General features: G+C 46.6%; 1 protein-coding gene across 2 annotated transcripts in view; it reads left to right on the top strand.

The window, feature by feature from the left end:
* TTC28 (tetratricopeptide repeat domain 28) overlaps window positions 1-22578 on the top strand; it is a 109538-nt gene that overhangs the window by 47728 nt on the left and 39232 nt on the right. For both annotated transcript variants that reach the window (XM_056504335.1, XM_056504336.1), the window contains 3 exons: window positions 14648-14795; window positions 16281-16553; window positions 17554-17684. In XM_056504335.1, the coding sequence (XP_056360310.1) occupies window positions 14648-14795; window positions 16281-16553; window positions 17554-17684 (552 nt within the window). The remainder of the gene's footprint in view (window positions 1-14647; window positions 14796-16280; window positions 16554-17553; window positions 17685-22578) is intronic.

The following is a 22578-nucleotide window of genomic DNA, read 5'->3' as shown; positions in this document are numbered from 1 at the left end:
GGGATGGCCCTAGCAAAATTCCTTATCAAATGATAAATATGAAAATACCAATTTTTTGTTTTATAGAAAAAATTAGAACATCTAATAGTGAATGCCTTATAACATATTTGTAACAATTCTCTATATTATATTCAGCGTGTGGGGACCTGTTCTTTCCTCACAGATCCCCTGTTTTTCTCATGTTTTTATTCCCAGAGATTGACCAGGAAAAGCTTTCAGAATTGTGATTCTTGAATATGTTGGTTGAGAAGTGCCTTGTGGCAGTGAATTATTGTTGATGGCTGCCAAGCTGCTGCAGACCTCATTGCACAATGCCATTAGTAGTCAAAGAACTCTATATCTTTATAACCAAGCAAAGATTTTACAAGGTGCAGTAGTTTTGATCATTATTACTCTGTTAATTGTGTTGCACTTGCTAACAAAGTATTGTTTCTGCTTTCCTCTGTGAAGTAAAAGAAATTGTGATGAAGGGTAGGTTGTTATCCTTGCCTGTACCATGAAGAGGAGCATTGAAATATTGATGGCAATGCTGGTGTCTGAGCACAGAGGAGTTTACTGCCATGACCTTCTGCTACCTGGGCTGCAGCTCCAGATGGGGATTCAAATTCCATGAGCATGTGGCACATCTCACATCTAGCAGCACGCAAGCTCTTCATCTTCTTGCCAAGGGAGAGCAGGATTCAGCTGTTTCTCCTGCACAAGTTGGTGCTGCACTTCAGCGTTTTTGCCTGTGCAGAAAGAATAGAAAATTGTTTGCACACTCTTCCAGCCTATCCAGGTCTTCCTGCAGGTTGGCTCTCCCCAGTTGTCCACTTCTCCACTCAGTTTGGTGTCCTCAGCAAACATTGTCAGGCTGCACCTCTCTACCACTGTGCTCAGGAATACACAATTCTGCAAGCTTTTCCTGATCAAGTCCAGTTGTACAGCGGTGGTTTGAGGAGTGAAAAAGTGCATGCTCAGGGGCTGGGCTGAGAGAGACCCACTGGGTTCACAGATCCATCATTCTGCATGACATTCCACACAGACCAAAATGAGGTATCAAAATATATTATTTTAAAAATCTTTATGCTTAGTCACCCCATCTCTTGCATATTTAATTAACTCCTCTTTCATGTGTTTTCTAAGTGCAGAACAGGAGCCAAAACAGTCCTTTTAAATTGTGTCTTATGATTGTCTTTTTTGCCCATGAGACTGTTCAAGTGGAAGGAGCAGAGCATGGCTGGAATTTATAACCTGTGACTCTTTTCACTGAAAACTGTAATTTTCAAAGCAAATCTCTGCAAGGGGACATGTTACTGTGACTTCTCATGCAGTATAAATAATGTTCTTTTCAGTTTACATCAAACAGAGCAGGCCATTGCTTCCTGATCCAGTGGAAGCTCTGGTAATTGCTTCTGTAGGTTCCATTTATAGATCAAACTTCTATGACTAAATTTAATTACTTACAGCTGAATCCAGTGGAAGTAATAAGTTCAAAATAACCTCTGTCATACTGCCGTGAAAGCAGCATGTTCCCAGGAAAAGGCACTTCCTAATTGTTTCATTTTTCAGGAGTTTTTAACTTTCACCTCTTCATTGTCTGGTCGAGTGAAGGACAGAGCTTTGCAGGACTCTCCCACTCAAAGCTGGGGGCTGTGATGAAGCTGTTGTGTCTTGCCATTTCTAGGTTGTACTGAGTCCCAAATAGGTGGAGTGTTGGGAAGGGCTTTGAGGATTTCATGCCTGTCCTGCTCCTCCCAGGGGATCCAGGCTGACTGTGGCCAGAAGCACCTGCAGGTCTGCAGGAGCTTTTGTCAGACCCATTGTGGTGGTTGTCATCTTACACAGTGATGTCCTTCTTGAGCTGTGGCACCCTGATTGGAAATATATTTGGAGATGTGTGATGAGAAAGAACAGATGCCTTGGAAGATTGTCATATAATGAGAGAAAAGCTTGGAATTATTTACTGAAGTGTTAACAAAGACCTAAAGGATGATGTTCTTGTTTTTCACTTAATTAGGCAAGAATTAAATGGAAGACTGCTTAACTGATCTGCAGAAAAATTTGCTGCAGGACAGTGCAGGGACATAGTGACACTGGTGCAATTGTGGCAGTTGCACTTTTCCTTCTGCCTGTGTTTCTGTCCCACTGGATACACACTATGTCAGACCTGCATTTTCTGATGTTCATATGGTCTGTTAGCATGATTGATTTGTGGCTGGCTGTCTTTTTTCTGTTGCATATGCATGAGTGCACACACGTGCTCACTTAAGTGAATTTGATTTCTTCATTCCTTGTCTTTTGCCTTTGTCTGGTGCGTTGTCATTTAAATGACCATTCTTTCCAGACTCTTAAGTGTCACTTTCCATTTCTTTTTTAAACATTTCCCCTGCCTTTTTAGCACCCAGGTGTTTTCTGACTCTCTGTATCCAGTTACTGACAATCACCAGTGCACACTATATCAGTGATGTTATTCAAAAGCCTTTGAAAAGTTTGTTGTATCTTACAAATAATAAATGGACATAATTAATACCTCAGGAAATTTACTGCAATTTAATCTAGACTCTTTCATTTAAATGATATTTTTAAGAGAAACAGTAGAAAAAAATTATTGTTGTGAAAGCTAAAAGAATATGTGCAAGTGTAGTTGTATTGCATTTAATTTTTTCCCCTCAAATAATCTGATACATTACAAAACTCCTGTCAGCATAGGTGGAAGGGGGAATTCCTTGGTGACTGCTTGCCTTTTCCACAGGGAAAGCTACAGGCATGCAGCTCTGCTTCTGAATACTGCTCCTTCTTCCCAGGGAGATGCTCAGGGGAATAGCTCAGCTGGGAAGGATTCCTCTGTCATTTAAAGGATGAACTAGGAGGTAATTACTCATGCTGCCAGGTCAGTCAGTATTGATGGGGGCTGTTTCAGGATATTAGTATGTGGGAGAGTCTTTGATGGTTGAGAATTGATTTAAATCCTACAAGCTTTGTTTGTGACCTGCCTGTGTGCTCATATTATCTGAAGCAGATTTCTAGGAAAGCAGATTGCCCGGACAGATTGAGCTGTGCTCTCTGATCCCATCATGGGTAGTTGGGTGTGGCTATTGTGGAATTCCACTTGGAAATGCAGGGATTTTTACCTGCTGCCATGCAGTTATTGATTAAACAGGCTGGATATGGATTACTGCACAGATATCTGCCCAGCAGTGAATGCTAAAAATGTGAAAAACTTAACCAATAAAATCTGAGTGCAAATAGCTACCTGGCAAGTTCCAAATGATGTCTGGGCAAAGGCTGTGTAGTTTTCATGGCCTGCTCTGGTAAGCAAGTGGTATTTAGTGCCACAGAGCTGTGGCTGGGGGCTTTGAGATACCACAGACAGATGAGTCTCTGGATCCGAGCTGGATGAGCCTGAGTCTGGGTGACAGGATGGCAGATGCCAGCCTGGAGCCAGCACAGGAGATGCTCCAGGACCTCTGGGACCTGATGCACAGAGCATGACTGAGGGGTCTACACATTTTTATCTGAGCTTAGTGTTTGGAAGGGTGAGTGGGTTGAATTTTCATCACCTCTTCCCTCTGGACCCTGCTTTTTAGTCCATTCAGACCTATTCAAGTGTCTCGAAGCGTGCTGTGAGTGAACAGCTGATGACCCAGTGCTGACACAGAGATAAATTATTCAGTGTGTCTTATTTGGGAAGTCAAAGCTTCATGATGAAACCTACAAAACTGTATTATGCTTCTGACATTCTGAGATTTCATCACTATATCTTCAATTATTCACTGAGCCTGCTTGTTCTCCTCCTGGCACTCTGACAGGGCTGCAGGCCAGTGGCAAGCAGCAGGCAGTGCTTTCTTCTCTTTGTTCTCCTGCTTTCTCTTGGTACCTTGTGGGGGAGACTTGCCTGTGCTTACTGTTTTAAACCTCTCACCCAAAGTTCAAATTTGTATAGTTCACAGACAGGGAAGAGTCTACAGCCATCCCTATTGCTGGAGGTTTCTCAGTGAACTGTAATTATTGTGAGCTTTCTCCTTCCCTAGAGACACAGCTTTCACTGTGGCTGCAATTACCCTGCACGAATGCTGCAGCTGAACAGCAGCAACCTGGTTGTCAGAACATCCCCTGGGAAATGCCAAAAGAGAGGCCAGCAGAAGAGGAAGTTGCAGGAAGGGTTTGTCCTTGGGGGCACAGCTGAGGAGGTCTGTGCTGATGGTGCCTGTCTGGTGCTCAGGGTTCTGCTCCTGGCTGGAGTGGAGCTGTTACCTTGGGATGTTGTGTTGCAGGATGCAGAACAGATCCTCAGCCCCATAAGCCTCAAGCTGTTGATTTTGTAGGGGCAGTTGCTGTGTCTGTTAGTCAGGAGAGAATTAACACACCAGATTCTGCTGCTGAGCAGCTCTGGTGACCTGGGACTCCCTTGTCCTTTGGGCAAGCTGTGGTCCCTGATCAAGGCACTGCTTGGTTTCCTCCTCCAGCATTCCTGAACCATACTTCTGGAAGTGCAGGATCTCTCTTGGCTTAGCATGTCCCCTCATATTTGTGCTAGGGAAGCTCTTCTACCACCTGGAACTTGCCTGCATCAGAGTCCAGATGTAATGAGTTCCCATTAGCTGGAAGGAACTGTGACACATCAAGCATTTGTCATTGGTTTTGGTCTCTCTGTAGCCATGTCTGCATGATTTGCAGTTTCTGTACAGCCCTGATAACTTTCTCAAGAGTCCAGGCTTGAGCTCTGCAGGCAGGCAAGCCCTGGCCTTGTGAGAAGCCCTTCTGCTGAGTGCATCCTAACAGAGCAATGCTCCAGTACCTGCTGTGTTCCAGTGTGTGGAAATTTTAGTCTGTGGTGGATAATTTTAGAAAAGAGAACTGAAATTAATACTATGAACTCATTGCCTGATGAAGGAGAAATTTTCCTGTGGATGTACAGAAAAATATCTTCATTTCTCCTGGGATTCCTGGGGATGGAAAGAATGAATCAAGGCTGGAGTCACTGTACCAAGGCATGCCAAATACCTCAGAACTTAGAATATTTTCTTCCAAGCCAAGACTTTACACAAGTAGTAGAGTTCACAGGATATGTGAGAAAGACCAGAACTTGTCTACATAGACACAGCTTTTGCTTTTTTGTCATCACTTGAATAATTTCAGCCAGATGAAGAAGGGAGAACATGTATGAGGAGGGAACAGAGCCTGCCCTTTACTGGCTTGCCCTGGGCACAGAACTTAGGCATGGTTGTCATTAGAAAGCATGCAGCCTCTTAAATTCAGGTATGTTCTGTCATAAAATGCTCTCTCCTGCCCACTCCAGTTATTTGAATTAACTACAATTGTAACTTAAAGGTTACTTAAAGATAACATTAAGGTAACTTAAAGATGTTGGAATAAGGATTTCCAGGTGGTGTTGCTTAGGGCAGCTTTTGGTCTGTGGAAGAGACACAGAGAGTGCCTCTGCACAGGAGAGCTGCCCGTGTCCTCCACAGAGGAAGCCTTGCTCCATGGACACACATTCAATAAATGGGAATAATAAGAAATTTGCCACTTTTATGGAACTGACACAAATCTAGTGAGTTCAATAGCAAAGTTGGAAATGCAGCCAGTCCTCCTGCTATTCTCCTGGCCTGTAGGAATAGAAGCTGCTAACTAGCATTTGGACTCTCTAGTGCCATTTTCTGTCTGATGAATGAAGGAAGGTAGATTACATTGTTTTCTGGTAGTCCAGTACAGGCTGTGCAATGTTTTGTGTTCCTAGAGCACCGACCCTTGCTGGCAAGGGAGACTGTTCTTTCTTGGGGTTGCAATGCTGAGAAGAGCTGGGTGCTTGCTGAGAAGGGCAGGGTTCTCTTGTACTAATGTTTGCCCCTTTTCTCAAGGCACAAGGGGATCAGTCTGATGGATTGTTCATCTTGTGGCCCTGTGAAAACCCCAGGGATCATGGTGAAAACCAGCTCTTTGTGTTGTTACCACTGTCTCAAGTTGGTGCTGATGTGTGCTAGAGGGAAGAGTCCCCAGTCCTTTGCTATTCTGCCCTCAGCAGGGCTCCTTTGTATGGTGGATTTTACAATGTATTAGAAAATGAAAATGGCTATTTTTGGACTTGGCTGTTGCAGCCCCACTGAAGAATGACACCTATTCTGGAGTCCATCCAGATACTGTTCTAACAGCAAAGCAGAGAAGTGGTAGGGCAACTAAAATAAAGCAGATGTTTAGCAGGGAAATAATTTACAATTGGCCAGTTTGATGGTACCTCTTGACCCTTTCAGGGCTGTTCAATAAAACTAGCAGTTTCCATAGCAACTACTAAATTACTTGGTGCTTCAGAGATCTGTGATAAAGGAGGCAAATCATTGTAGGGAAACATGGTGTTGATGTTTCTCCCCTTTACATTACAAGAGTAATGATCTGGCAAAACTTGCTAAATGGGACGCCCCTGCTGAAGAATTTTTCCCACGTTCACTCGGGCCAAAGAGATTTATGTTTAGTACTTTTGCAAATTTGATTTTTCCCCTCTCCCCTGTCATCAGCTCTGTCCTTGGCAGGCGGTGCTGGCAGGGCGCTGGCAGGGGAGTGGTGAGCCAAGAGGCAGGAGCCCGTGAGTGCAGTAGGTGTGTGCTGGGCTTGTCTGTCACAGTCCCTGCTGAGCATCAGGTGCTGCTGCAGATATATGGAACAGCTCCCTGCTGCAGGTACACCACCTGTGAGCACCTGGCAGTCACTGTTATCCTGGGCTCCAGCTACTGTGTGTTTCATCTTACTTTGGTCTTCTGCTCTGCTGTCCTGGAGATTGTGCTGCTCAGACTTTTTTTTCTACTTCACTGGTAAGAAAGGATGTACCTTAAGATGAGGGCAGTCTTGAGAGTGGACCCATGGAGATAATGATAAGATAATGTGTGATAAGGAAGTGGCTTTGGGGCTTGTTTTCCACAAAGCCCAGTGTAATTCTGGTGGCTCTCAGAGTGCAATTCACTTCTCTTTGAATGTTTGGTTGTTCGAAGAGCTGTTGCTCTTGAGGAGTCTGCTGTGTTGGAAAAATTGTCTGTGTTAAACTGCTGAAATGCTAGTTTAAAATGCTGTACTTCACTCATTCTTGTGACATACAAATCACCATTTGCTGACTAAAGTTTATCTGACTTTCAGCAGTTACAGAGGTTTTGGGTGAAGTCATGGTAAGCCAAAGTTGTTAAAGGGTTGTTAAATGACCTCTGCTGTATCTCAGTGTCTCAGTGCAGACAAGAGCATTTCCAAAGCAACCCTAAATGCTTTTCAGTTCACAGCAGTCAAACAGCAGCTAAAACCAGGAGGAGGTGGGATAATTTGGGATTGCAAGATACAGGGATTTTACAGATGGAAAGTGAGGCCAGGAGGGCCCTGAACTGGAGTCCAGAGGAAGAGTACCTGGACTTGGGAAAATAATTAAATTTACAATTTATGTGATGGTAGAGTGCTAAAAGTAAACTAAGCACCAGGTTGAGTTGTAGCTGATAAAGACAGGAAGATTGTCTGCTGATACCTGCTGTTAGGGAAGGAGAGAGATGTCCTCTGGAGAGGGGTTCCAGGATGCTGTTCCTAGAGTAAGCCTGAAGCATGTGAGAAAGGAGTAATGAGGATAAGCTCTGTGAAAAGCTGGGCTGTTTACTTCAACTAAGTAAACAGAGGTTTGACTCTTTATTTACTGATTAAATTCGATTTATTTCAGGTGGGCAAATGAGCTGTGCACAGAATCCCATTAGCAGGTAGTGGAAGCACAATTAATAAGAATGATTAAATACTCTTTGGATAAAACCAGGCAAGATATTTTACACACACACACACCCATCTTGTTTTTCTTTGTAGACTCAATGGGGCTTAGAGGAAATTTCCATTTCTAAGTAGTGTAGTTCTGTAAGAGGCACCTTGGAAACAGGTAGAAGATTAAGAAACAAAGCTGCAGAGACAACAGATCTGTTGTGCTGATTCTCCAGGGCAGGCTGACAGCTGTGGTTCAGGTGTCAGCCAGATGTAAGACTGCGAAGGAAAAGTGTTACCTGGGGTGCAACCTTAATTTTGGGAAAGCAGGAATTCAGCTCGTGTGGTCAGCAGCAGTTTTATGCATGTGCTACATGTGTTCTGAATTAAAGTGCAGTCTTCCCTCTCCTCACATTCCTGAAATCCCACAGCAGAGACTTGTCCGTATTTTTCTCGAAGATTTGGCTGTAAAACAGTTTCAAGGGGAGAGGACAGATTCAACCTGGTGCTTGGCCCTGGGAAGCTGTGGCAGCTGTTCACACGTTGCCTCCCTCCTGCTGGTCCCTTGCATAGCTCTGGTCAGCCATGGGCACAGCTGGCATGGGCAGCCACACACAAGAGGTGTTCTGCAGACTGAGAACAGGCATTAAAGGCATCAGAGATTATTCCTGCTAGTTTTGGCATCATCTCCTGATCTGGCAAACCAAGGGAGCATTATGGAAGAAGCATTTTCTGTGTGTTTGCCTTTCCTGCCCCAATGGCCAGCTGTCCAGGGGCCTACAGCAGCATGGAGGTGCTTGGAGTTTCCTCCCCTGTGTACAATGACAGCCTTTGTCTAAGACCAAGGTGCTTTTTTTCAAGTTTTCCATGTTTGTCTGACAGGAATTTTCTGCTGCGAGTTCTTCTTGACTTGGTTTTATTTAGCAAAATCTTGGGGAACTTAAAGGTCCAATTCATTATTTACATGCTGTGTCTTTGTACTGTATTTTTGCCTTCATTGCATATTTGTATTAATTATAAACCAATTATGGTTGCCTAAAACAGTTCTTGCATATTGATATCAGAAGATTTAATAAAAATTTCAGCTCCCCTCTTGGTATTGGCCATTCAATTATGACATTTGCATTCTAATCCTGTTTCAGATTGCACAGGGAAATCTAGTATTCAGGGTCTAGACAGTTACCTAGATGGGATCTCAAAGGATGAGGATCAAAAAAAGCTAATATGCATGTTTATTTGTGTTGCCTGGACACTGCAGCCATCAGTCCAGTGGCAGCTCCTAATAGGACAGACAGAAATTCTCCTTTTCCATTAAATGGGCTATAATAAACACAGGTGGAAAATACTGGTGTGTACAGAAACCACATGGGTCAATAAATCGAGCAGAACACATAGGACTTGTGCTTAGAATTGCAGAGAAGGGCTGTGCCTGCCTAGGCACATTCTGACTGTGCTGTGGCCTGGCCACCAGCTGGCCCCATAAAACTGCCCTGCCCAAGGGGCAGGACTGTCTCTGTGCTCATACAGGTTTTGTAAAATTAAGTTGAGAGTAGGGAAAAGCAGTAAAAAACTTTTATTCCAGCCATGAAAACATGGAATGTTTTGAAAAGCATGGGGCAAAGAAACCAGTCTGCAAAAATGGGTGGCAGAACCTGAATGAGGTGGGAAGACTTATTCCCCTTTGGGTTCTGTGGGAGTGATGCCACTTCACCTCGCTGGGTTCTGTCCTGAGGCCAGCAGTGTTAGCAGCCTCTGTTACAGCAACAGTGTTTTGCATGGCTCAGAATTCTCAAGTGCCAAATACATTTTGCTATCTAATTAGAGTAACTTTTGCTTCCAGAATATCAGCAGTGCTTTCAGAGGTGTTCTGGATACAAAGTGCTGTCTGTTCCTTGTCCTCCCTCCTTCCCTTGGCTGCATGAAGTTGGGTAGCTGTGCAGAAGCACAGCTTGTTGTGCAGAAGGCTGAGCCCACCTGGCTGTGTGAGCCCACGCTCGTGTCTGATTCTCAGAGGTGTGTGGGAATGCTCACTTAACAGCCTCTCCAACAGAGTATCAGGAGCTTGGTGAGATTGGCTGCTTCCTAGAGCTGCTTTGGGCTCTTTAATCCTCCTCCCTTCCCAAAGGGCTCCTGCTGGCAAGAGCTGCATCCCTGCTCTCACTGTCCTTCTGCGGGCAGTGGGTGTGCTGGGCAGAGCTCAGGCTGGAGGGGTGCAGGTGCTGGGAAACCACTGACATGCTGTGGCTCTGGAGGAGGGAACAGCACAGCTGTGTCCATCCTGCTAACACAAGGACAGGAGAAAAGAGTTCCTGTTGAGGGAGATGCATCTGGTGCCAAATTCCAGCTGAGAGTGAGGATTTCTTCTTGCACTGTGCCTTGTTCCTGGAAAGTGTGGCGCAGAGTCTGCAAAAATGAAAGAGATGGTTCCAGCTGTCTGTATTACATTGAGGATGCTGAGAGTCAGGTTAGAAAACACCTGCTGTTTCTGTCTTGTCCTTAGTGAAACATTGTGTCTCTCTCCTTGCTTTAATCTTTTTAAAAGGAATTGATAGTTTTTCTTATTTGGGATCACTGGAAAATTAATGTCACTGTTACTGTAGAGTGAGCACTGTAGTATCTTCACATAATGTGATTTAAAATTTAAAGCTTTCTCAGTAGGGGAAGGTTCTGTCTGTGTTGGGACCAAGAGCTGCTCCTTGGCTCAGTCCTTCAGCTGCAGCTGCTGGCTCCCTGCCTTTCCTTTTCCTCTCCTCTTCCAAAGAGTGATTCTCACCATTTCCTCTTTGCAGACTTTTCCCCTTGATACAGTGTCTTCATTCCAATGCTAAACTAACTTGTGAGTGCCTCTTGGGGAGGAAATAGGTGATGTGAATGCTTTTTATTTAGTTAGTTAAAGGTCTGTGGAGAACACAATGTGCAGAGAGCATTCTTGTGTATGCTGGAAACTCGAAAAGGAAGGAAGGAAGGGGTTTTTTGCAGGAGAAAAATAGGCCCAAGTCGTACTTTCTGTTATGATTAATAGGTTTCTCTTTTGGGCTTTAAGTGTTGTGTTTGTATTGAAATGCAGTGGTTTCCAGGGGCACTTCCAGGAATAGATGTGGGGAGCGGATAAAGCCCTTTCCATAAAGGATGTTCAGAATGTGCGGAACTGAGCTGTGTGTTCATGGGTCTTGTCTCCTCCTGTCACCTGCAGCCTGTCTCCTCATCTGTGGGGTTCAGAGGATGGGGATTCTCCTTCCTCAGCATTCAGGATGTGCCAGTGAAGCACAAGAAGATGCCCACACACCACAAGGAGTTCAGTGCTGGCAGCTGCGTGGCTGTGCTCTCCTTCTGGAGAGCTGAGTCAGGACACGGCTGTCCTGGACCAAGCAGCCTTGTGGGCTGGAAAGGTCCCAGTCACAGTCATGCTGTGTCCAACTCCCTCTGTCATCAGGCAGTAAAGAAAGTAATTAGATGGTAATTCTGTAAAAACAAGACTTAATAGTGTACAGCATGATTTAGGTGACACTTCGCACTCTGCTGGGAGGACTTGTGCTTGGTGGCTGCTGTGTGTTGTTAGTTCTTTGTATTTTCTTTGATTTAAAGCTTCATGCTTGTAATCTAGTTAACTCTGAATTGGGTTTCCAGTACAGTGGCTTGTTTGGTTCAATAAGAACACATTTATACTGAAGGTTAATGAAAAGCATTTCACTTTCATTGAATTCATTAAAAGGGGTTCTACAATCAAGACTTACTAATGGAAAAGAGATTAAATATTCATGTCTTTAAATTTCTCACATCATTTCTGATTTTCCTTAATCTCTGCGTTCCTGGATTGGAGTCCAAAAGTGCCTGAATGCTCTAACGAGTTCAAAAATTAATTAAAGATTTCTCCTGTTTAAGTAAAAGGACTTCCCAGATGTATACCTAATTTTGAGTGCAGATCTCTGTGCTGTTATGGACAAAGAGAGAGTGATGGGCTCCTAGCAAAGAGAGCCAATCTCAAGGAGCTGTACTGATTCTTAAAGTACTTTTAAAGAATACAGATAATGCTTTATTCTCTTTATTTGTGCTACTGAAATATGTTTGAATGAACTCAAAGTGCAGCAAAATTTGCATTAGAAAGGTAATAGCTGGGCATGAAGATAAAACCTGAGTAACAGGCATCAAAGGTGCTTAAACAAGTCAAAACCTCTTATAACACAGTGTCCAGGTGTATGTGCTGCAAATACCTGAGTACTTTTAAATACTGACTTGTGTTTTCTGTGTCTTTTTCCCCAGTATCTCCCAGGCAGCTCTGGATACCCTTTGGGCCAGGGCTTTGCCTGTGAGCAGAGTGTATGTCTGAAGTTCCTGCTATGTGTGTAGGGTCCTGGTATGTGTGGAGATGTGGGAGCTCTGTTTGGGAGTGCTTTGCAGCTGCATATTGATGTTGCTGATGTAGAAATGGAGATACATGGTGATAAAGAGATAAAAGTTATTTTAAAGCTATTGCAGGTTCCCATAAATGGTTTCTGGAAAATAAAAAAAATAAGAAAAATTATCTTGTAAACAATTTCAGAATTATGAGTGTCTTGCTTTAATCTAAGAAGCTTGTATAGATTAGTGTTTATATGTGTATGTGTGTGTGTTGTATATACAGTGCACTTGGCAAGTGGGGCAGTGCTGGGCAGTGTCTGCCTCAGTGGATGTGAGTGGAGGAGGAGGGCTCAGCTCCTGGCTGCATCCTTGTGTTGTGTTTCGTTGCAGCTGAGCTTCCAGTACATTTTGGGTCCTCTAGTGCTGGGTGTTGATATTGGACTTACTGGCAAGAGCTGATGAGAGAGGAAGTGGGTTGCTTCTGTACTGTATGAGCCAAGACTGGAGAGGAGGGTCTTGAGAAAAAGCATCTGGTTATAAATAGTTAAAAAGTAGTATTTGGCCACATCCAAGGGGAAAGCTTTGCCTTACTAGTAGTGACCTGGTCTCCAAAGCAGTTGAGGCCTTACTAAAGCTCAGAGGGTGATCCCAGTGAGGGGGAGCACACTGGTGGGGTTCAGAGAGCGGGCTGCAGTGCCATGGTGCAGCCCGGCAGGAGGCAGTGCCAGCTGTGTTTGTTCTTGGTGCTGTCTGTGCTGCCTCAGTGATGGCCTTGCTGTTCCCTGTCCCTGCCTGGTGCCAGCTGTGTTACTGGTGCTGTCTCACTGATGGCATTGCTGTGCTCTGTGCCAGCTGTGTTACTGGTGCTGTCTCACTGATGGCACTGCTGTTGCTCTGTCCAGCTGTGTTACTGGTGCTGTCTCACTGATGGCACTGCTGTTGCTCTGTGCCAGCTGTGTTACTGGTGCTGTCCGTGCTGGCTCTCTGATGGCACTGCTGTGCTCTGTGCCAGCTGTGTTACTGGTGCTGTCTCACTGATGGCACTGCTGTTGCTCTGTGCCAGCTGTGTTACTGGTGCTGTCCGTGCTGTCTCACTGATGGCATTGCTGTGCTCTGTGCCAGCTGTGTTACTGGTGCTGTCCGTGCTGTCTCACTGATGGCATTGCTGTTGCTCTGTCCAGCTGTGTTACTGGTGCTGCCTCACTGATGGCACTGCTGTGCTCTGTGCCAGCTGTGTTACTGGTGCTGTCCGTGCTGGCTCTCTGATGGCATTGCTGTTGCTCTGTGCCAGCTGTGTTACTGGTGCTGTCCGTGCTGGCTCTCTGATGGCATTGCTGTGCTCTGTGCCAGCTGTGTTACTGGTGCTGTCCGTGCTGGCTCACTGATGGCACTGCTGTGCTCTGTGCCAGCTGTGTTACTGGTGCTGTCTCACTGATGGCACTGCTGTTGCTCTGTGCCAGCTGTGTTACTGGTGCTGCCTCACTGATGGCACTGCTGTGCTCTGTGCCAGCTGTGTTACTGGTGCTGCCTCACTGATGGCATTGCTGTGCTCTGTCCAGCTGTGTTACTGGTGCTGTCTCACTGATGGCACTGCTGTTGCTCTGTGCCAGCTGTGTTACTGGTGCTGTCCGTGCTGGCTCTCTGATGGCATTGCTGTGCTCTGTGCCAGCTGTGTTACTGGTGCTGTCCGTGCTGTCTCACTGATGGCATTGCTGTTGCTCTGTCCAGCTGTGTTACTGGTGCTGCCTCACTGATGGCACTGCTGTGCTCTGTGCCAGCTGTGTTACTGGTGCTGTCCGTGCTGGCTCTCTGATGGCATTGCTGTTGCTCTGTGCCAGCTGTGTTACTGGTGCTGTCCGTGCTGGCTCTCTGATGGCATTGCTGTGCTCTGTGCCAGCTGTGTTACTGGTGCTGTCCGTGCTGGCTCACTGATGGCACTGCTGTGCTCTGTGCCAGCTGTGTTACTGGTGCTGTCTCACTGATGGCACTGCTGTTGCTCTGTGCCAGCTGTGTTACTGGTGCTGCCTCACTGATGGCACTGCTGTGCTCTGTCCAGCTGTGTTACTGGTGCTGCCTCACTGATGGCATTGCTGTGCTCTGTGCCAGCTGTGTTACTGGTGCTGTCTCACTGATGGCACTGCTGTTGCTCTGTGCCAGCTGTGTTACTGGTGCTGTCCGTGCTGGCTCTCTGATGGCATTGCTGTGCTCTGTGCCAGCTGTGTTACTGGTGCTGTCCGTGCTGGCTCACTGATGGCATTGCTGTGCTCTGTGCCAGCTGTGTTACTGGTGCTGTCTCACTGATGGCACTGCTGTTGCTCTGTGCCAGCTGTGTTACTGGTGCTGTCCGTGCTGGCTCTCTGATGGCATTGCTGTGCTCTGTGCCAGCTGTGTTACTGGTGCTGTCCGTGCTGGCTCACTGATGGCATTGCTGTGCTCTGTGCCAGCTGTGTTACTGGTGCTGTCTCACTGATGGCACTGCTGTTGCTCTGTGCCAGCTGTGTTACTGGTGCTGTCCGTGCTGGCTCTCTGATGGCATTGCTGTGCTCTGTGCCAGCTGTGTTACTGGTGCTGTCCGTGCTGGCTCTCTGATGGCTTGCTGTGCTCTGTCCTGCAGGCATACTTCCGTCAGGGCGTGGCCCTGCAGTACCTGGGACGCCATGCGGATGCGCTGGCCGCCTTTGCCTCGGGGCTGGCGCAGGATCCCAAGAGCCTTCAGCTCCTGGTCGGCATGGTCGAGGCCGCCATGAAGTCTCCCATGCGAGGTAAGCACAAGGGAGTTCTTGGGGTGTCACCTGCTGCTGAGGTAGCCAGAGGTGGGAGCTTCAGGACAGGACAACTTGGAGGCCTGAAGGGAAAGATTTCAAGGTTTGGCTTCTCTGCTGAGTCAGGAGGATGCCAAGAATGAAGCCTGAAGTTACAGGAATAACAAAAACTATCCTTCTGGTTTAGTGGGACAGTAAGATGGTGACAGCCAGCCAGTGTTTTTACTGGAGCAACTTCCCACAATGTCTTGGTTGGGAGCAGCACATCTGAAATGCCCCAGGCCAGTTTGCCCAGAGGGGCAAATCAGCAGCTTTTCTGTGGTACTACTGTCCCTCAAAACACAGCATTCCAGAAGGCAAAAGGGCTGCTCTTCTAATTCACTTCTATTCAAGAGTGTTTGAAATCACAGAGACCTTGAAGCCATATGAGCTGTGCAGTGTTTGCCTCTCTTTCATCATGTCCCCATTTCCAAGTTTTTTTTTCTCTAGAGGAAGGGGGTTGTCTCCTCCTAGCTCCATTTCTCTTGCAGGATTTGTGCTGCAGTGCCCTAATGCAGTTAGTCAGGAGGGAACATGGCAGTTGTCATCCTCAGCAGATGGTGCTGAGGGCCACAGGGCTTAGGAGCCAAGGAGCACTGAAATAAAAAAAATATCCTTGTTGGTGTTTGCTTTTTTACAGTGTTTTTCTCCATCCTCCAAAAAGAATTCATCTTCAAGTTTCTGTCCTATACAGCAGTTACCTAGTGAATGCAATTTGATTTGCTACCCAAAGGTACTAGGGCTGCTGCTTAGAATGCAGGTTATATGGTATTCTGTGGGAGCATCCCCAAATTTGGCAGGATGATCTCTGGCCGACTGCCCTGCAGCTGTGTATCAACTGTGCTCCCTCCTGCAGTTAGACAAATTGAAGCAGTTGTGCAGGTCCAGTGCTAGCATGCCACAGGAGCACTGTCTCCTTCAGAAGTAGCAGCTTCTTTCTGCAGTTTTGGTCACCACTCCTAGCACACATCATGTGCTTGAGTATCTGGAGAGGCACAAACTTTACAGACGTTCATCTGAAGGTTTGTGCTGAAAGAGCAAAAACTGCAATGCTCTCAGACACTGCAGATGGCCCATTTCCAGTTTCCTACAAAATTCCACAGATATCTTTCTGTATTCCTTCTGCCATTAGGCCAGACTTCAGAGCTCAGAATGAGACTGCTCGATGCTGAGACTGCTCTAAGCTCTATTCTTATGCTGCCTTCCTGAAGTGCTTTCTGCAAGGCAAACAGCAGCTTGCCAGGTGATCTGTCTTGATATGCCAGATCTTAGATGGTACCTTTGAGCCCCAAGCTCCCTTAATAAAGCTTTATTGGATTTGGGCTGTCTGGCCCTTAAATCATGTGTCATTTGTTTACAAAAAAAATCAAGATGAGTTGTGAAGCTGATTCCTGATGTAAATAACTTGGTTTGCTGAGTACCTCTGTCTTCGGTTTTGCGCTTCAGAGTCCCTGGAGCCCACCTACCAACAACTGCAGAAGATGAAGCTGGACAAGAGCCCCTTTGTTGTGGTGTCTGTGATTGGCCAGGAGCTCCTGACTGCAGGCCACCACGGGGCCTCTGTGGTGGTGCTGGAGGCTGCCCTGAAGATTGGCACGTGCAGCCTGAAGCTGCGGGGATCAGTGTTCTCTGCGCTGAGCAGTGCCTACTGGTCCCTCGGGAACACGGAGAAAAGCACTGGATACATGCAGCAGGACTTGGACGTGGCCAAGAGTTTAGGTGAGCATCCTCCTTTCACTCCTTGAGTGCTGGGTTGGGACTGGTGAAATCATGAGCTGGGGTAGTGATCAGCATCCCTCTCGAATGCTCGAATGCTTGTGGGTTTTCACAAGCTGCTAAATCCAACCTGAAGCTTGTGAGATGTGCAGACTGCAGGTTTGTGCATCCCTGTTTGTCTGCCTGTGTGAAGGGACAGATGATCAATGGATGTGCTAAGGTTTTACAGGGTCTTCTAATTACCTGATGTCATGTATGTGGGAACTGCTCTTATTCCTTGTGTAGACTCAAGCTCAAAACCTTACCTAAGTTTTAAATGAAACCATCTGCTATTCCAAGTATTTGATGGACAAAAGTATTCACTGAGATTCTGGAGCAGTAGCCAGAGAAGGAACAAATCAGTAGTGATGCAATGATGAAGAAAGAGTGTTTAAAAATAAACAAATTCAAAAATCCCTCTTGAGTACAATATATTCTCCCCAACAGTGAGAGCATTCAGCTTTTTGGGGTGCTCTAGGGGAGCAGACAAGGTGTGAGACAAAGCCCTGACTGTGCAGAGCTGGAGAGACAGTGCCCAAAGGCTCGAGGCAGGACCCTTCACTGAGCTCTCTTGAAGATTGTTGTAGGTGTATTTTGTATATCTGAGCAGAGCTATGCTGCTTTCTGGAGAAAGCTGGCATGCTTTTGTGCTTGTTCTAGCCCTTGGCCATTGACTGACCTTCACAATGCAAGCAAGAAATAAACAGGGAGGAATGGAAAATTGCCAGGTGTTAGGCCACAGAAGAAAGTAAAACAATTCTAAAAATAAGATTGTTGGCTGTTGCAGAAGTTTCTGAAGGCCAGCAAAGAGGGGAGTTTGGCTGTGTATTAAACATAAAGATGAGTTTGTTTTAATGCTGGTTCTCACACCAGAGCATCACTTGTACCCCATGTTTGTCTTCCTACTGGATGCTTCCAGCAGTGCCTGTATTAGCTCATCTTGTTTTGTTTGCATGTGACACAGGTGACCAGACAGGAGAATGCCGAGCTCATGGAAATCTGGGCTCTGCATTCTTCTCCAAAGGAAATTACCGGGAAGCCCTGACTAACCACAGACATCAGCTGGTGCTTGCCATGAAGCTCAAGGACAGAGAGGTAGGAAGCTTATTAAACAGTCAAAGCTGGTCATCTGCACTGCATGGTTTTCCATACAGATCTGAACATATCAAAAAGCATTGTTTGTCTGCCTCTTTTACCCCAAGAATTTGGAAGCTGTGACTTCTCCTCCTGGGTGTCCCCTTGCCTTTTGTTAAGGAAAGTCGGTGTATCAATAGATAAGGGGCAAGGTGCTTGGGCTGTCCATTTGCCTCCCCCATCTCTAGTCTGTGGGCTCTGAGCAGGTCCTTTTGCCTCCCTGTCTGTCCCTTACCATCCATGTTCCTACAGCACAGAGGCTCTGGGCTCCAGGGGTAGGAGCTGCTGCTGGGTCAGTACCATGTTGCTGCAGCTGAGCCCTCGATGTCCTCAACACATTTTCCAGTGTTACAGGTGCTGCTGACCTAGACTCTGCCAAGCTGCATCGTAAGTTGTGCTTTTACCAGATAAGAAATGGGCAAAATTCCTATCCCCAGTGTTTGCATAAAATACACTTAGTCTAAACACCAGTGAAAACAAAAAGAATCCATGCAAATATGAAAACAAATTGTGCAGGGTCTGCTTTGGCTTGACCATTCAATTCCTGACCATTCAACTGTGCTGGGCTCCCTGCCAGTGCAGGGAAGTGGGCTGCACAGACTGAGGAAGCTGTCCCAAGGGATTTCTGCTGAAAGTTCACTGTAAGGACAGAAACGTATTTTAGTGCACAGATACAAAACTTATCCCCTGCTCTGGGGGTTCCCTCCACTGTGAGTGGGAAAATGGAGACTGGTGGTTGCATGGCAGGCACAGTGAAGAGCAAGAGGCAGCAGGACAGGTGAGAATTCATGTAAACACAAGTAGTTTTGGGGGAGAGCTAAAAACTGAGGAAGTTCAGTTTCCCACTGGTAAGTTGTGGGAAAGATCTGCTAGAATTTGCTGAATGCTTTACTGCTTTACTAAGTTATTTGGCAAGTTAAATATCAAGTAAGCCTTGGAAAAATGCATCTTTCACTAGGTTGTGGAAGGACTGTGACTGGGGGAGGGACTTCCTAGACATTTTCTTGATTATTTTACCAGCTGAAAAACCTCCTGAATCACTCCATATTTCCTTGTTTCAGTTCATGAAGAGCAGAAAAGCTGTTGCTTGTCATTGTGCAGTTTTCTTGATCCCTGTTGCTGCTAACAGGGTAACCTGTGTGGCTGCTGCTCTTCTTGGGGTTTCTTGTCCAGCACATCCCCCATTGTGGGGGCTGGAGGCAGCAGCAGCAGGGGAGTTGATGTGCTGGCATGAGCACAGGAGCCCCAGAACCCCAGGCTGGCCTGGGACATTGGGCTGGAGCATTTTGCCTGGTCTTCAGCCCACTGATTTAAACAGATCTCACTGGGGGAGTCCAGGGAATGAGGGCTAATCCTAATAGTCCTTAGTTCATGACACATCTGGGCACATAATTAACAGTTATTGACAACAAATGACTACTTGGTTTAGCAAGAAAGCTGAGCTTCTTGGATTTCCTGTAGGATGTAACCACAGGAAATTAATTTGGCGCTTTCTGATGACATCATCTTGACCACAGAGCTTCCTCTGAACAAAAAGCTGTTTTTCTTGGCCTCCTTTGCAGACATTTTTATAATGCAAATGTTATAAAGTTGCAGTAGGGCTGATGTGAATTCCAGCAGAAGGGAATTTGGTGTGCAACTGTAATGAGGTAATTGTTTTACCCCTGACTGTACAGAGAATTGGCAGAAAAGGTAAAAAGTGCTCCTTTGTATGGGATGCTGCTGTCTTTGGAGAGGCTGTCAGGTTCTGAGGCTGCTGGAGCAAATGTTTGCTGGGTAGTGCTGCCCATAAAGGGGGAGGAGGAGGTTGCGGAGGGTCTGTCTGGAGCATTCAGGTCTCTCCTCCCCCCATACAGGCCTGGAGAAGGGGAACTGTCAGCTGAGCAAGGAAGCATCTCAGCTGCTCACAGGGACTCAGGATTGTACATGTTTTTCTTCCTTGGCACAGGGAGTCTGTGCAGCTCCTGTTACAAACACAGGCTATGTGTCCAGGCAGGCCATTTGCTCTTTCAGCCAGGGTGGGAAGAAGTCTGAGCTGTTTTGTTGTACTTGTGTCCAGAGAGAGAGCATGGGGCAGGTGTTACTGGGATGTGGCATACCTGTGGTATCTCTGAGAGGGGATTGAACACACATGGTTTAGTGTGTGCAGGTGCCTGGGTCTTAGTGAGATGCTGTGAAGGGCACCATGAAACAGCATCTCAGGTAAGGAATGGGTTGGATTTTTTGACCAGCTGCAGTGGCTGGTTAGGAAATTCAAATGCATTAGTTTTGTGGATATACCTGTCCCTGCTTCAGCCATGTCACTGGTGGCAGAGTGGGCATCACTGGTTGTGTAGCCTCGTGGCAGCAGTACAAAGTGTAACCATCCCATCCTAAGTGAGGAGAGTGCTGCACAGCCCATCTGTAGTCAGAGAGAACACATGGCAGGGGGCTGCAGGACCCTGGCTCAGTGCACATGTGCACCTCAGGAGCTGATCTTTGGGCATCTCTTGGCACTACCTCCAACTAAGGCCCTCACAGTTTGTGCAGAGGTGGAAAATAAAACTTTTCTGGGCTGGTGAGGCCCCTAGGTAGAGGCTTGTGTTTTCATTGAGAGCTGGCTGCAGGCTGTTGGAGTTGATCCCCTCCTGTCCTGCAGTAAGGAGCTGCTGCCTGTGCAGGGGTAATTGCCACTGAAAAGGAACAGGGGCATCCACTCTGAGCAGACCTGGTTGCAGTGGAGTGAAATGTAGTCTTTACTTCCTTGCTGATGGATAAAGAGTCTCAGCCCTGTCCAAGAGCAGCAGCAACCTCATGTTCTTGTGACGTGTTCCGTGCTCTCTGTGACTAAATGTCAGCACATACTGTCCAGCAGTTCATGTGCTGAGGAAATCCCATTCTGGTAGCTTGGGCTGCTGCTCTTTTTTCCAGTCTCTGCTTAGTGCTCATGAAAGTGCTGGGAGTTGTACAAAGAGAGGTTCCCTAAAGTAGCAGCCAAGGTACTGGAATGTGCCAGAGGAGGAGTGGCAGATGATGTTAGCAAGGAAGACTGCATCACATTATTTTAGCTTGTTGTCTTGTCACAGAAGCTGGCTCTGATGAGCAGCAGAAGCTTGCAGCCTGTTTCTCCTCAGAGTGATCTAAGGGCTGCAGTGGCACCAGCCCATAATGGAAGTGCTTAATGTTACGTCTGTACTCTATCTCTGAATTAATTGTTTTGGTTTTAACACCAGATAACCTCATCTTCTGGAAACCATCAGGTAACTCATGTAGGTAGGGTGTGTTGATGCCACATCACAGGCTGTGATTTAGACAATTTAGCTAATTTTAATTTAATAATTTAATTTAATAATTTAGCTAATGAGCTAGGCCAGGATCAGAGGAAAGAATGGAATCAAAATGTAAGTGTGAAAGCTTTTGATACCTGTAACACTAGTCCCCTGCATCCCTTTTCATTGCTAGCTGCTCCTCAGGTGTCCAGAACTGTCTTGTATTAGGAATTCTGTAAGGCCAGAGTGCCAGTGTAGAGCCAGGGGTGTGTGATTTCTTGGGATGGGTTGGGGTGGCCCTTTTTGATGACCATTTTGAAGGCCCTGTGTTACTTCCAGAGCATTTCATTTAGAGAAGTAATACTTGAGTTTTGGAGCTGTGAGTGGCTGACAAGGAGAAGTGGGCAGGAAAGGGAAAGCTGAGACCCTTTCTTGGGTCCAGTGTCCAAACCCTCACAAAGGCTGTGCATGATTCCTGCTGTGCAGAGGCCATGGACACCACAGGAACTCTGCAGTGTAATGTCTCCTTTCTCTCCTGGGCCCTCAGACGCCTTCTATTACAGCCCCTCTGTTCAGAAATAGCAGGGCAGGATGGCAAGATGATAGAGTAACCATCATGAAATGAGTGCTTGTGCTGCCAGCATGGAGCTCTTGGGAAAGATGCTGCTGCCAGAAAGCCACTGGGTGCTGGCAGCCCGTCTATGTTGGCTGGCAGGCATGCTTTGAGCTGAGCTCTGCCTTCCCCTAGGATGCAGCATCTCTCTTCACCATGCAGGGGTGAGCAGAAGGTGTTGGGTGAGAAACAGGATTGTCTGCACCCCTGAATTCTCCCTAGGGCTTGGATGAAGGTGCAGCCAAGCACTTTCTGCTGGCCCTTTTTCTCAGGAGTGTGGCTGAGGAAGAGCAGAGCTGAGGACAGACTGACAGACTGTGTCAGCACTGTCTTGCCCCTGGCTTGACTCATGATGGCAACAGCTTGCAGCAATTATTCCTGGCCTGGTTTTGAAGGGATTTCCCCAGCCTCCCTCTGGAAGCAGCTATCTGTGGAAGGAAAAGGTGCAGAACTGCTGGGGCTCTGTGCCCTCTTGTTGCTGACCCTTTGTATCAGCCTCTGGCTGCTGCCCTGGACATCTCCATGAGCATCTGTGGCTCTGGGAATTCTCTGCAGCAGGTGGGTGTGCTCAGTAACTGATGAGCCAGGTTTTGCTGTCTCAAGATGCTTTTTAAAACGATTGCAAATGTAAGGCAGAGTTCATGTTTGCAGCTTCAGCAGATTTTGTTCAGAAAGGCTGACTACTTGCAGGAAATGGAGATGATGAAGATGATAATTAGAACTGGGTAGTTAAGTAGCACAGAAGAAAGATGTTTATTAAGCAGGCTTTGGTGGGTTTTCTGTGTCGCCTTGCTCTGGCATATTTTTGAAGATTCTTGTGTGGCAGGGGAAATACCAGAATGCAGAAATTCCTACTGGAAAGAGAAACCCATGGGCTTGCAGCCCAGGAGACTCCAGAATCCAGCTGGGTGCTCTACTTCTTGCTACAGAGGCATTGCCATGGAGCTGGCTGCACCTGGAGCCATGGCTGGGAGGGGTCACCAACCACTGTGCA

This window comes from Oenanthe melanoleuca, chromosome 15 (assembly GCF_029582105.1).
Source record: "Oenanthe melanoleuca isolate GR-GAL-2019-014 chromosome 15, OMel1.0, whole genome shotgun sequence".
NCBI classification, from domain to species: domain Eukaryota; kingdom Metazoa; phylum Chordata; class Aves; order Passeriformes; family Muscicapidae; genus Oenanthe; species Oenanthe melanoleuca.
This window is presented reverse-complemented; position numbering and strand designations above follow the sequence as displayed.